This window comes from Solea solea, chromosome 16 (assembly GCF_958295425.1).
Source record: "Solea solea chromosome 16, fSolSol10.1, whole genome shotgun sequence".
NCBI classification, from domain to species: domain Eukaryota; kingdom Metazoa; phylum Chordata; class Actinopteri; order Pleuronectiformes; family Soleidae; genus Solea; species Solea solea.
The window spans coordinates 20725119-20737971 of NC_081149.1; the positions used below are offsets into that span (position 1 = coordinate 20725119).

A 12853-nucleotide genomic window follows, 5' to 3' on the forward strand; every position below is an offset into this window, starting at 1 on the left:
ATATTTACTTCGACAAATTATATCACATATCAAATCACTGAATCTGTCAGAAAAACTAAATTAGATCCCCACCCCCAATTGTTCCACATTTTAAATATTATTTCTCTTTGTATACATTACCCAACCACAATTACATAAAACACAGGACAAAATAGTTTAAGTGCTGCCACTTGTCTGCTGCAGTTATTAGTCGTTTTAGTTACTCACCATTTACTTTAGGACTCAGCTGCAATTTGACTGAAGTCACCTACACGTTGAGAGAAACATTTAAGAGGACTGTTATCTTTTGAGTGTTTTAGACATTCTTTGTATTATTTATGGTATTAGTGTTTGTTTTTTTATATCACCGTCTTTCACTCAGACAAACAGCCAAATGCGGAACGCACTACTATTGGTAATTTTTATTTTATTATAAAAAACAGTATTTGAGTCCACAGTTTGTGTTTCTTTGTACAGTAAAAAATATTAAATTAAAATCCCAAAGTTCATAAAGGTAAAGATGGAGTTGAGGAGGAAGGAGATCAACTTCCTCTAGAGGAGGATTGGGATTTAAAGTCCAAGGGAAGCAGCAAAGGGGACGAGGCAGAGAGACGGAGACCCACTTCTCTTATCTCCTCCCTTCTCCTCATTTCTGTGCAACACAGTTCATTTGGATCAAAATCCTCTGTCTATTCAGAACAGTAGAATCCTAAAAACACTAAAAAGGAGCCCACCCCACCCTATTTCTATCCACATCCCAGCTCATGTACTCAAAATGTTGCAGGCACACAGGTATGCACCCCCCTCCCCAATCCTCCACTGCTCCATATTAAGTGTCTTTAAAAGGAAGGAGTGCACACACATTCGAGGGAGAGGGCTTGCATCTTTTGCGAGGGATTCGTCCCTTCCAGCATGGCAGACGTCCAACACAGATGCTGGTTGAGACTTCACAAAATGTCCGTTCAACACGTCAAACTCACAGCAGACCCTCAACCACTGCAATAAAACACTGACATTTCTTTATTCCCACTTGGAGAACTGACTAAAGACATCTACAGCGAAATAAAATATGCACTAACATCACCCCCCCCACCCCCCGAGCAGTCGATAACAAAAATATATTTCTATATGAATTTAAGGAGTCTCGCATTACATGACGTCCTTGTCCCACCCGCTCAGAAGAACAATAAATAAAGCAAACCCAAACATTTGAAAGAGGATATGCATCATGTTTGGATTCACATTAATAATAATAGCCCACATCACTCTGCAAAACTGAAATTAACAGACTGAATGATTGGAAACAAAAACGATAAAAAAAGTTCTTTGTATTAAATCATTTCCCTTAAATCTTGACCATGTTTAAAACCTTTAAAAAAATTTCTTAAAAAGAGGCAAGTACTCCTATCCCCCCCCCCCCACTCCCAAAAATATCACCTTTCTTCTATTCTGCAAGATATGGAGGCGAGGAGGCTAAAAGAAAAACCTCCCCCCCTTTGTCCCCACTTGGCAAAAAAAATATATATTAACAGCAATAACTTACAATTCATTTATTCTAATTTATTTAACGACTGATTTATTGTTCATCTCCCATAGGAAGTTCAGTTCAATGCATCTTTATTGAAAACATTTTAAATAACATTTAATAATAGTATAAAAAAGAAAGGCTAAGTAAAAACAATAACACTGTCCTGGGTGAGTGCAGTTTGTGCAGAGAATCACTGAGCGTCTCAGCTCGGCTTGACACATTGGTAGAATTCCTACATGATGTCTAAAGGGTTGTGATTCATATTCTGGCCCAGTTGGTCCTGACCACTGCCCCCTGGCCCATGGAGACCAGCCATGCCACTCAGCTGAGATAGCATAGCACTCTGGTCTGACCCAAACTGCTCCATAGAGTTCTGTTGCTGCTGGGTCGTTGGCTGTTGCTGTTGTTGTGGAGGGACTCCCATTCCAGGGTGGTGCTGGCTCAGGTGGCCCGGGTGTGGGGAACCTGACTGCATCTGAGGTGAGATGTGATGTGGGGAAGGCTGTGGCTGCATGCGCGGGGATGGGCTAGAGTGCGGCGGCTGGGACTGCGGTCTAGGAGAAGGCTGTGGGGATCGCACCTGGTTGGCGAGCGATGTGGACAGTGTCTGGCCCTGCAGGTGTGGGGACGGCGCCATCTGCTGTGGCTGCTGAGGACTCATAGGGTTGCTGTGCTGGGCTGGTGAGCTGCCGGGGCCCAGGTGGTGCTGCTGGTGCTGCTGCTGCTGCTGCTGCTGTTGTTGCTGTTGCTGCTGCTGCTGCTGCTGGAGCAACCTCTGGTGCAGGGCCTGTTGGAGCAGGGCCTGAGAGGACGGAGGTGGGGGGCCACCTTGAGTGGGTTGAGGGCCCTGAGCTGGCTGCTGGGGACCTCCACCACCACCCCCACCGGGCCCTGTGTCACCCCCTTGCAGGCCAGCCATGGCGTTTTGCTGCTGCATCTGGAGATGGTGCTGATGTTGCAGCCTGTGCTGCAGTGCAACTGTGGCCTGCTGCTGAGTCACTGATCCTGGGTAACCTTGCCCCTGCTGGCCTGGGGGACCACTGGGCTGCTGAGGTGGACCACCAGATGGGCCTTGTCCCACTGTAGGAGGCTGCATCCCGGGCTGTCCCATGTAGCCCTGTCCCTGTGGTGGTTGTGGCTGCTGAAACTGACCATGATTTACTCCCATTTGTTGTTGTTGCTGCTGCTGCTGGAGATGTCGTCTCATGAGCATCTCTCTAAACTGGGTAGTGTTGAGATTTCCCATCTGTGGCCCTTGGCCCTGCATTCCTCTTCCTCCCCCTTGCTGCTGTTGTTGTTGTTGTTGTTGCTGCTGCTGCTGCTGGAGAGCTGCCACTTGTTGCTGCTGTAAACCAGTGAGCATTGGTCTCTGCTGCTGTTGTTGTTGTTGTTGTTGTTGTTGTTGTTGTTGTTGTAACTGTTGCTGCTGAAGCTGCTGCTGCTGCTGTTGAAGCTGCTGCTGCTGCTGAAGCTGCTGCTGCTGCTGAAGCTGTTGCTGCTGCTGAAGATGTTGCTGCTGCTGAAGCTGTTGCTGCTGCTGCTGCTGTTGTTGCTGCTGCTGCTGTTGTTGTTGTAGCTGTTGCTGCTGTACTTGCTGCAGCTGAGCCATAGTGGCCATGTTGACATTAGTTCCTCCCTGACCCCCAATGTGCATCCCTGGCTGCCCAGAACCTGCAGAATTCATATTCACCTGTGGGCCCCCACCTGCCATGACATTACCAACAGGACCTCCAGTGGGACCTGGACCTCCTGGAACACCAGGTCCACCAGGAGCCCCCTGAACCCCCTTGTACTTTGAGGCCCTCTGCTTAATAAAAGCAGCCATGAGCTGTGGATTAGAGCGCAAGATGTTGAGGACTTGCTGCTGTTGGTGTGGTGAGCTAGGCGAGCGTAGTGTCCGTAGTAGGTCCTGTAGAGCTGCCTGAGGGATGTTACCACCAGCAGCAACAGCTCCTGGAATACCGGCAGCTCCAGGAACAGCTCCACCTGGGATACCTGCACCCCCACCTTGCTGCTGCTGCTGTTGTTGTTGTTGTTGTTGTTGTTGTTGTTGTTGTTGTTGAATTTGCTGCTGCTGTTGTTGAATTTGCTGCTGCTGCTGCTGTTGTTGTTGCTGCTGTTGCTGAGCCGCCATCATGGCCTGATGGTTTAACATAGCTTGTCTCTGCTGGGGTGGCATACCCTGGCCTGCCCACTGCTGTTGCTGCTGTTGAGGGTTTGGAAGAGATGCGCCCATCCTCTGTTGCTGAATCTGCACTTGAGTGGGGAGCTGGCCCTGAGGCATGTTACCCTGCTGAGGGGGTTGTTGCTGCATGGGGCCACCAGGACTAACCATCATCCCTTGTGGAGCACTTTGCTGTTGATCTATGTGGGCCCGCACAGCTGCCACTGTTGCGGTCTGTGGTGGGATCCCCTGAGGTCCAACCAACCCTCCTGCCCCTGGATGTCCCATGCCCATCTGTTGGCCTTGACCCTGCTGATGATGTGGGTGGGGAGGGACCATTCCTGCAGCTGCCTGTGCAGCTTGTCTTTGCAGAGCCATCTTCCTCTGAGCATCAGCTACCTGTTGGATCTTCATGGCGATTTCTACAGCTGCTGCTGGAGGTCCAGATGTTGGCTGCTGTGGAAGCAGAGGCTGCCCCTGTGGCTGACCAGGAGGTTGCTGACCCCCAACACCTCCAGGCGTGACACGGCCGCCAGGCTGCTGCTGTGGAGGTGTTGCAGAGCCAAGAACTGGTTTGCCCTGGGATTGATGGATTGGGGAGGAGCCTGGGGGTCTGCTGGCATATGGAGGCAAATTGTTGGGGTGCTGTTGGAGTTGTTGAGCTGCCATGCTTTGCTGCTGCTGGATTTGAGGAAGCATCTGCTGCTGATGTTGGGGAGAGTTCATTTTGCCCCCAGCCCCACCACCTCCACCTGCCATCTGCTGAAATTGGTGAAGGCTGTGCTGAGGAGGCATGCCACTTTGTGGGGGAATCCCACCTGGCTGCTGCTGTTGCTGGACACCAGGACCTGAACCCATTCCCTGTTGTGGGACTGGTGGCATGGTCTGCGTGGGGGTCTGGGGAGTTGGGGGTTGGGTTCCCACTGATGTTGGGGTACTTGGTGCCGTGGTACCATTGTTCCCCGGTGATGGAAGTCCTACCATAGGTCCACCAGGTGGCCCTCCAGCTGCCTGTCCCACCCTCTGCATGCTAGCCATTCTTCTCCTCAACATCTGAGCCTGCTGGAGTCTGTGCTGGAGCTGCTGCTGTCGCAGCTTCTGCTTGATGTTCAGACAGAATGGGACAGGGCATTTGTTCTCCTGACAGTGTTTAGCATGGTAGCAACATAGAGCGATGAGCTGCTTGCAGATGGGGCAGCCACCATTCGTCTTGCGCTTGCAGCCTTTTGTGTGCTGAACGACACGCTTCATCTTCTGGCATGAAGGTAGAGAGCAGTTGGCGTTGCGGCACTGACATGCATGGACCAGCGACTGGATGCATCTCTGGATGCTCAAGCGGCGGGAATCTCCGGGGCTCTGGGTAGCTGCTGCTGACTGATTGTTGCTATCGTCATCCAGCCCAAGCCCCAGCTTATCCATTTTGTGTTCATGGCCTTTAGTGTTGTAGCAGGTGATGCACAAGTCATAGTCCTAAAGGAGAAGGGAAAGACGGGGAAATAAACATGAATACAAGCGCTGGAAGAATTAAAATATGATAAAACAACAAACACCAGCCAAATAACTATTGTTTAGGGTGCTGTCAGAAACACATAAATAAGATGGAAATAGATATGAGGAACTATCTCACTAACAGTACAGCATGTACAAGGTTTGATGATGAAACATCACTTTAAAAGAGTCACTGATCCTTAGTCATGTTTAGAGGAAGATTTCAGCAATTCTCATTTCTCACCTCACAGACGGTGCAGTGAAAGCGGGTTTCCACATGGTGTTTACACTCGTTACAGGTGTAGACAAAGCGGTCCTGGCTCTGGTTGTGCAGCTCCACCAACATACACATGGAACTCCACAGGGACCTCCTGAGAGAACTGAACTCCAGGTGCTTGTCTCTGGCCAGAGTCAGGAAGGCATCGCGGCCATCCATCAGGTCACAGGCCATTAGCGTGTCCGGGTCAGTGATGGGGGGCAGGGAGTTGGCAGAGGGGCAGGCAATGAGGCGGATGACAAAAAAGACCTGGGAATAACAATAAAGATCAGCTGTAAACTACCACAAAAGGCTTCTGGTAAACTTGCCTTTAACATAAATCAATAAATCCATACAAATATGACTTTTACCATTCTAGCCATTTGTCAACATAAGCTTCTCAAATCAGAACATTTCATTCCTGTAGATACATTCCTCCTCAGTTTATCATTTATTCATTTATAACTAAAAACCCTACATACCTCCTTATGTTTCTCCATGGTAGCGTAGAGTTTCTGAGAAAGGTCATTGGAAACACTGGGCATCCCTGGTTTCTTCTTATTGGCTCGGCTCAAGCTGCTCTTGTTCTTGCTCGTCTTCTTATTGTTCTTCTTTTTGGCATTTTTGCTGTCTCCTTTTGTGGCCTGTGTGTGTGTGTGTGTTTAAGAAAACATATCAGAACAAAAGAACTGATGTGACCAATATTCTTTTTTGAGACAAACAAAAGACTTCTCTACTCACATCAGTGCTCTCACTGGAGGTACTGTTCTCTTCCCTCTTCCGCTCCTCTTCCTCCTGCTCCAGCTCCTTGATGCTCTCCTCCAGTACGTTGGGCCAGAAGTCACCCTCAAAATATGGCAGCTCCTTTGCACTGGTGAGCCGGTCCTCTGTTGCCTGCTTGAAGACGTCCTAAGGTAAAAAGAGATGATTATCAGCATTTTTAGCTTCTGCACCGCCAAATAAAACAAACCAATGATATAACTGAAATGTTTTATATCACATTTGGCAGGTGGCAAATCCCCAGTTTTCATGATTGTGTAGTGCTGGGCAGTATGACCAAAAAATTTGTATCACGGTATTTTACAAAGTTTCTGCAGTTTCACAATACACAACAGTATTTTTCAAGCATGTGCATGAGTGAGTGCTCCAGGAAGAGAGAGGCCTTTGTGAAAGCACTTTGTTGTCGTTTTCTCAAGTAATATATTATTACCAGACATGTACAGTATTGACAGTGAAAGTTTATTTTATATATTAGCAAACTCAAAAGTTAAACTTATACAACATGTGTATGTAATGCTCAAGCATGTGTTGAATAATCCTGGTGTAATATAGCTTTTCACAGTAGATATTTGTTTGACATTAAATAGTTAATAGTAATTTTTTTTTTTACCAATAACATTAATTAAGGTTCCAGTCCTGCTTTAAGAGAGTCAGGGCTGTGCTATTGTTCAAGTTTAAGGGTAGGTCACACTAAATATGACACTTAAACCTGAACACTAGAAGCTTTTTTTCCTGACTAATTTGTTATATTACAACTGCAGACTTGTTTCATGATAGATAAATAATTACACTGTACCACAAATCTAATGAAGGCCTGGGACTAAAAAAAGGTCACAAAGTCATATCTTTCTGTTTGACCAAAATCCATAGTTATAAATGCATCCAAGCCCATTCTTGGTATATTAATGTCTCACCTTGTAATCATGGACAATGCGCTCAGAAACAGCCTTGTCCAGCATCCGCCTGTACCACTCCTGCAGGCGTTTTGGCTTGGGTATCTTCTGGTCAACTGGATGACAGTGGAAGATGTAATCATCCCCTTCACTGGGAGGACAGGCCCAGATATGACCCGTGGTAAACCTAGACATGGAGACATGTAGTCATTGAGGTTATTGTAAAGTGATATTCTTTTTTTCCCCAATTGTGTACCACTTCTCATGAAAGTGATAATGTTCTGTACCCACCTTGCCACCACAAAGACTAAAGAATATACTATACACTGCAAAGTTAATCTCATCCAGATCTTTAAGGTTTTTGAGAATTTGAGATATTTGAGAAGATGTAAATGTTTCTCTTACCCCATCCTCTTGACATACTCCAGGTAGCCTAACAGGATCTCATGGTAGACGGCAGTCCTGAGGTGTCGGGGTTTAAAGAAGTGCACGCTGTCCAGGTAGGAGATGTACACTCGTCTCTGGTTAGGAGGCGGGCAGTCTGAGCCATACTCTTGAACGTGCATGCCAAAAAAGCACACGTCTGCTCCGTCAATGTCCTCAAACGCAAACAAGGCTTTCATTCTGTATGGGAAGGACTCCGACATCTCACCACTGTCCACAAATCTGGAGGAAAACAAAAACATCATTGATGAACTTGTGACGCAGAAAACCACAGAAAAGCTCTTAATAAGATTACGAGGTTATGTGTGGTTTTGATGAAGTGGTCAGCCTGCTGTGCTCTTCTGGCGTGTGGTATTTGATAGCATAAAGATGTTCTAAATATGTCCAGTCGTACTTCGCCTGCAGCAGCAGGTTTAACCTCCTACCTGGACTTCATGCCTGGCTTGACCTCCACCACCCTATCTGAAACGTGGACCACTCGAATGGTGACATCGCCAGATTCGGGGTTGTTCTGTCGCTTGAGGTAGTCGTTCACTCGTGTCTCCAAATATACCCCCAACTTGGTATGGGGAAGCCCTGCAGGAAAAGGAGCATTCATTTTGTAGATTATTCCGATAGATTTTTCCATTTTAACACACTGATGTGATGTCATAATTAAACACAACTGTAATAGAACAGTAGAAGGTTATGAATGTAATCCTTCAACACTTCATCAATCTCATTAGTCTATTTATGTTTTTTTCCTCTGATTGGCACTGACTTTTTTTCACCGAAAGGAGCAAGATAGGTTATGTTGATTATGTAGAGAAGAAAAGAAAAGAAAACAAATCTGTTCACAGGCAGACGTCTCACAAATATCAGTTTTTAAATCTGAGCTAAGGTTTACACATCGTATGTGAATATTCTGCGAACCTGTTCATTACTAATACTGCATGCAAAGTGTTTGTATTGAAACAAAAAATGGAAAAAGGAACATGAGATGAAAAGTAGTCTCACTGGTAGAAAAGGGTCCACTTACTTTTGGCTGCGTATTTGTTCTCTTTCCGCGTCTTATTTGCCTTTTTGAGGCAGCTGTCACAGACAAAACTGTGGTGAAGGAGGAAATGAGCAGTAAACAGTTACATTCACATTAACATCAGCTCTGTCACAGAAAGAATCTAAGGCTGCAACAAGTATCTTTTTCTCAATATCATTTAATCATTAATGGAGTAGTTCTTTTTCCATAAAATGTTGAACTGCATTTCCCAAACCTCAAAATAATGATGTTCTCAAATGTCTGTGTTCAGTTTTATTTATTTTTTGTTATATGTAACAAAGAAAGCAGAACATATTCACATTTAAGAAGCTGGAAAATTATATAAACCAATGATCAAAATAGTTTGGGATTAATTTTGAAATCAATTAACAGTTGCAGTCCTAAAAGCATATAATTTATGAATAGACAATTTAGCCTTTTAATGTTTGTCTTCCTGTCTTCAAACAACTACAATGACTCAAATCTTTTCATTACTAAATATTTTCCAGTACTTTTACTGATTCTAAAGCTTCAGAAAGAAATAAAAGGTAGGAACAAAATGCACAGAGTTTATGTATGATCGCAGGCTCACCCTAAAGGCCATATGGTATCATGATGCAGGACACAGATCTGGTGCATTTTACGACCACAGTCAGTACATTCCACAAGCCTAAGCAAAGGGAAGACAAAGGTTAATACTCGATTAATAAAGTTCCACCATTTTTGTACCTCTATAAGAGCTGAACAGTTGCTTAATGAGAGCCAAAATGTTGGAATATATAATAATGTTTAGATCATTTATAAATAATTTTAAATAAAAAAAAATTGAACATACAACTCAGGATCAAGGGTGTCATTCTTCTTTCGTTGGAACTGCTCTTTGTTGATTGAACTGTGGGAAATAACAGAAAACAAATTATTGTAACTGATGCATCGCAAAGCCGCGCAATACTACACAGTACTATGTGCAAAATCCTGTCTACAAATGTCAGGAAACACACAGAAATTCAAAAATATACCAACCGGCTAAACATAAGATCACAATGCATTGTAATACTGAATCATCTGTGTATGCTAACTTTTACGATGGGACAATCTCTGAATTTGATGTAAAATGATTGCTTTGAGATAATATGAAAAAAATAACTATATATATATTTAAGGGGAAGTTCCGTAGTTTTTTTTCCAATACTAACCCTTTATTCATTTCAATGAGTACTATTGTTTTAGTAGTAAGATAACTACTGAAACAATTACATAATGTCCTCAGAAGGAGAAAACCTGTCGGACTGATATCCTCTGGTTACATTGACTCTGGTTAACAACATGGAAATGCAGCGTTTGAATGAATGAGGATTTAACGACAGGCAACCAAGTTGCATTATGGGAACTCTAGCATCAAGTGTTTTTAGAACATGACCCATACATGCTATGGCTGATTCTCTAATTTTGCTTAATAAAATCTGTCTTATATGACCTTTATGATCCAATGTCACTCAAGTGCAAGAAAGAATTGCTATACTTTTAAATACTGAGCTTGATCTTATTAATGGACATTTTATGGCACCCAGTACCTAGAAGGTAATATGAGCTATATGTGTTTTTTATACTTTTAGATGAAGAATATTTTTTCCTGACGTTAAAGAAAGCTATAAAGTGAAAATAAATGGAGATGTTAAGGAGTTATGATGCTTGTGTCAATCTATTTTGCTCATCTGGATCAGCATTACTTGATAAACTATAAATATGGAAGAGCTATGTATGAGAGGGAGGAGGGAGAGGGTAAATACTCACGTCTGAGGCTGAGAGGGGTCGTCCCCTAGGGAAACGCTCTCGCCCTGGATTTCGTTGAAACACTTCTCACAGAAGTGGTACCTGTCAGCAAGAAGCCCATATTTTGGTGAACTACACCATTCGCCATCAGCACAGCCAATCACAGAGAGGGCACGGAGAAGCAGCCGCCAATCAGGGCAGGGCAGGACAGGCCAGGGGCGGACACACAGGAGGAGGCAGAGGGCAAGGTAGGTCGTCGCCAGGCGGTAGCAGCCAATCGTGATGCAGGGTTTTTGTGTGGGCGCGTGTTTGTGATTTTGCGCGTAAATTTTGGAGTGGATGATTGGTCACACCAAAGCAGGCCAATGCAGACATCACAAGCGTTAAAAAGGAGGGAGAGAAGGGGAGAAGGGATAGGGGGAGAGGGGAGATGGGGAAGGGGGAGGTCAAAATGAATATTAAAAAAGCGTGAAATAAATCGTTACAGGTCAGACAGAGACAATGGAGAGACAAAAAGAGAGAGAGGACACGGAAGAGGGAGGGAGGGACGAACAGAATGTGAACGACAACCAACAGAGGACAGAGAGCCAAGGCAAAGCAAAGATTAGCGTCAGACGTCCAGTGGTAAACAACAACAACATTACAGCAACATGAGAGCTGTGGAGGAGGGGAGTGAGTCTCCAAACATGAAAGGGTGGATGAGGAAAAAATAATGGTAAAGCAACAGAGACCCAAATCATCCTTTCAGTTCATTTATAAAGTGGGAACTTTTCTTCTGGCGGTGAGCATGGATACCTGCCCACCTCAAATATACAATACCTCAAATATATAATATAGCACCCTGGAGGTGAGTATGTAAATCTACTTGAAGTGAAACAACGGTGCGACAAAGATCAGCTGGAGCCCACTTTATAAATGACAACACAGTGAAAATGATATTTGAAATGGTGAACTATGGAAAAAAAAACATGGTGCCAGGGGAACCATTTGAAGCCAAATTTAAACTCATCTGTGATTGAACTGATTAATTGATGCTACGCTGTAGACATTCCCAAACTGATCTAACTGACTGCAAAACGTATGCATTTAAATAATAGTTTGTGAATACTGTTTTACTGTCACCTGTGCATGCTTGTGATCCAATGTTACAAAAGCCCTTACCTGTTCTGATAGCTAAAGTAAGCGGCGTCTCGCTGGATGGTGCATAACTGTTTTCCATAGCAGCATAGAGTTTGAGGGGAAAACTCAAACTACAACGAGAAAAGAAACAAAACGAAAAAGTGGTTTACAATACAGCCATCTGACGAACTGGACATGAAGTGAATAAATTACATTTCTCATACAAAGACTCCACCAAGTTCACAATTCACAAACACTTATAGAATAGAATGTGGACAATTGTTATCAAATATAAGCTTGCAACCAGCAGCTATCTAGCTTAATTTAGTACACAAACCAACCAACTGTTCACCTCGTTTTCAGTCTTTTCTTATTCAGAAAGGGAAGAAGTGGACTTCTCCAAATGTCACACTATAACTATGAGTCTAAATGATACTCGAGATTGGTGTGATATTGGCAAGCTTGATTTTTTTTCCATCTTTAAAAAAAACAAACACATTTTAAACATCATGGAATTTATCCAAAACAGGGTTAAATTTGAATTTCCCCTTGTGTTAAACCAAACACTGGTTTACATGCTTGCAGACAAAATGGAAGCCCTGCCATTGAAAACAGTGTTTGTTGCCATCTTGTTAGTGTCTCTGTGAGGGATGGACTGTATTGCTGCACCACTATGAACTAGAAATGCCCATGGTGGATGAAGTTAAAGAACAATCGATTTTCATTAAAAACTAATCACCCTAAGCCATTAATTCAAATTAATGAAATTGATTAATTGCCCAGCTTTACCAAAAACCCTAAATGAGGCAAGATTCTATAAGAGTACAATGTCTTAAACTACACTGACTTCATGAAGGACAATCCTCACCTTCCTCCCACAGCAGTATCCCAGGCCCTGCATTACGGGGTCAATCTCTGACTCAAAGACCTCAGCCAGTTTGGAGCAGTACTTGTACACGCGGGAAGTCTTGCGGTTGTAGAGCCAAGCGTTGTTGAACATCAGCCAGATATCCTCGACGTATTGCCACGGCTCCTGATACTGTCCAGTGTCCAGTTTCCGCTTGATGGTCGACAGATCCATGGGGTTCTTCACAATGTCAAAGTAGTCCTGGTGTGGAGTGGCGGGGGATCAGGATTCAAGTAACAGATCAAGGGATAGGTGAGAGGGGAAGAAAAGAAGAAAGAGCAGCAAGATGGTGGAACGGTTTGGCCGTCCGCAGGAAGAGGAAGAGAAATAGAGATGGATGTATCAGCAGCATCATGGCCGTCAGGTATGATGAAGTCGTCGCAGTTGACCAGGTGGGACCAGAGTAGGGAGAGAAGAGGGTGCAGGGGAACAATGTTGTTGAGCACTGCAGAGAAGAAGGTTCACGTGCAAACAGAGAGACATGACAACTTCTGCCCTCCAGCTCTC

At 44.4% G+C, this 12853-nt stretch overlaps 1 protein-coding gene across 6 annotated transcripts in view; it reads right to left on the bottom strand.

Moving 5' to 3' along the window:
- Positions 1-386: 386 nt before the first annotated feature.
- ep300b (E1A binding protein p300 b) overlaps positions 387-12853 on the bottom strand; it is a 29388-nt gene continuing 16921 nt past the window's right edge. For 3 of the 6 annotated variants that reach the window (XM_058653357.1, XM_058653356.1, XM_058653354.1), the window contains exons 18-30: positions 12308-12547; positions 11482-11570; positions 10342-10422; positions 9383-9439; positions 9140-9217; positions 8551-8618; positions 7958-8108; positions 7494-7754; positions 7110-7275; positions 6157-6324; positions 5898-6059; positions 5404-5685; positions 387-5141 (exon numbers count right to left, since the gene is read on the bottom strand). In XM_058653357.1, coding sequence (XP_058509340.1) covers positions 1740-5141; positions 5404-5685; positions 5898-6059; positions 6157-6324; positions 7110-7275; positions 7494-7754; positions 7958-8108; positions 8551-8618; positions 9140-9217; positions 9383-9439; positions 10342-10422; positions 11482-11570; positions 12308-12547 — 5205 coding nt within the window. In that variant the 3' untranslated portion in view covers positions 387-1739. Of the gene's footprint in view, positions 5142-5403; positions 5686-5897; positions 6060-6156; positions 6325-7109; positions 7276-7493; positions 7755-7957; positions 8109-8550; positions 8619-9139; positions 9218-9382; positions 9440-10341; positions 10453-11481; positions 11571-12307; positions 12548-12853 lie in introns of all 6 variants that reach the window. The other 3 variants (XM_058653353.1, XM_058653355.1, XM_058653352.1) reach the window with 1 other exon arrangement.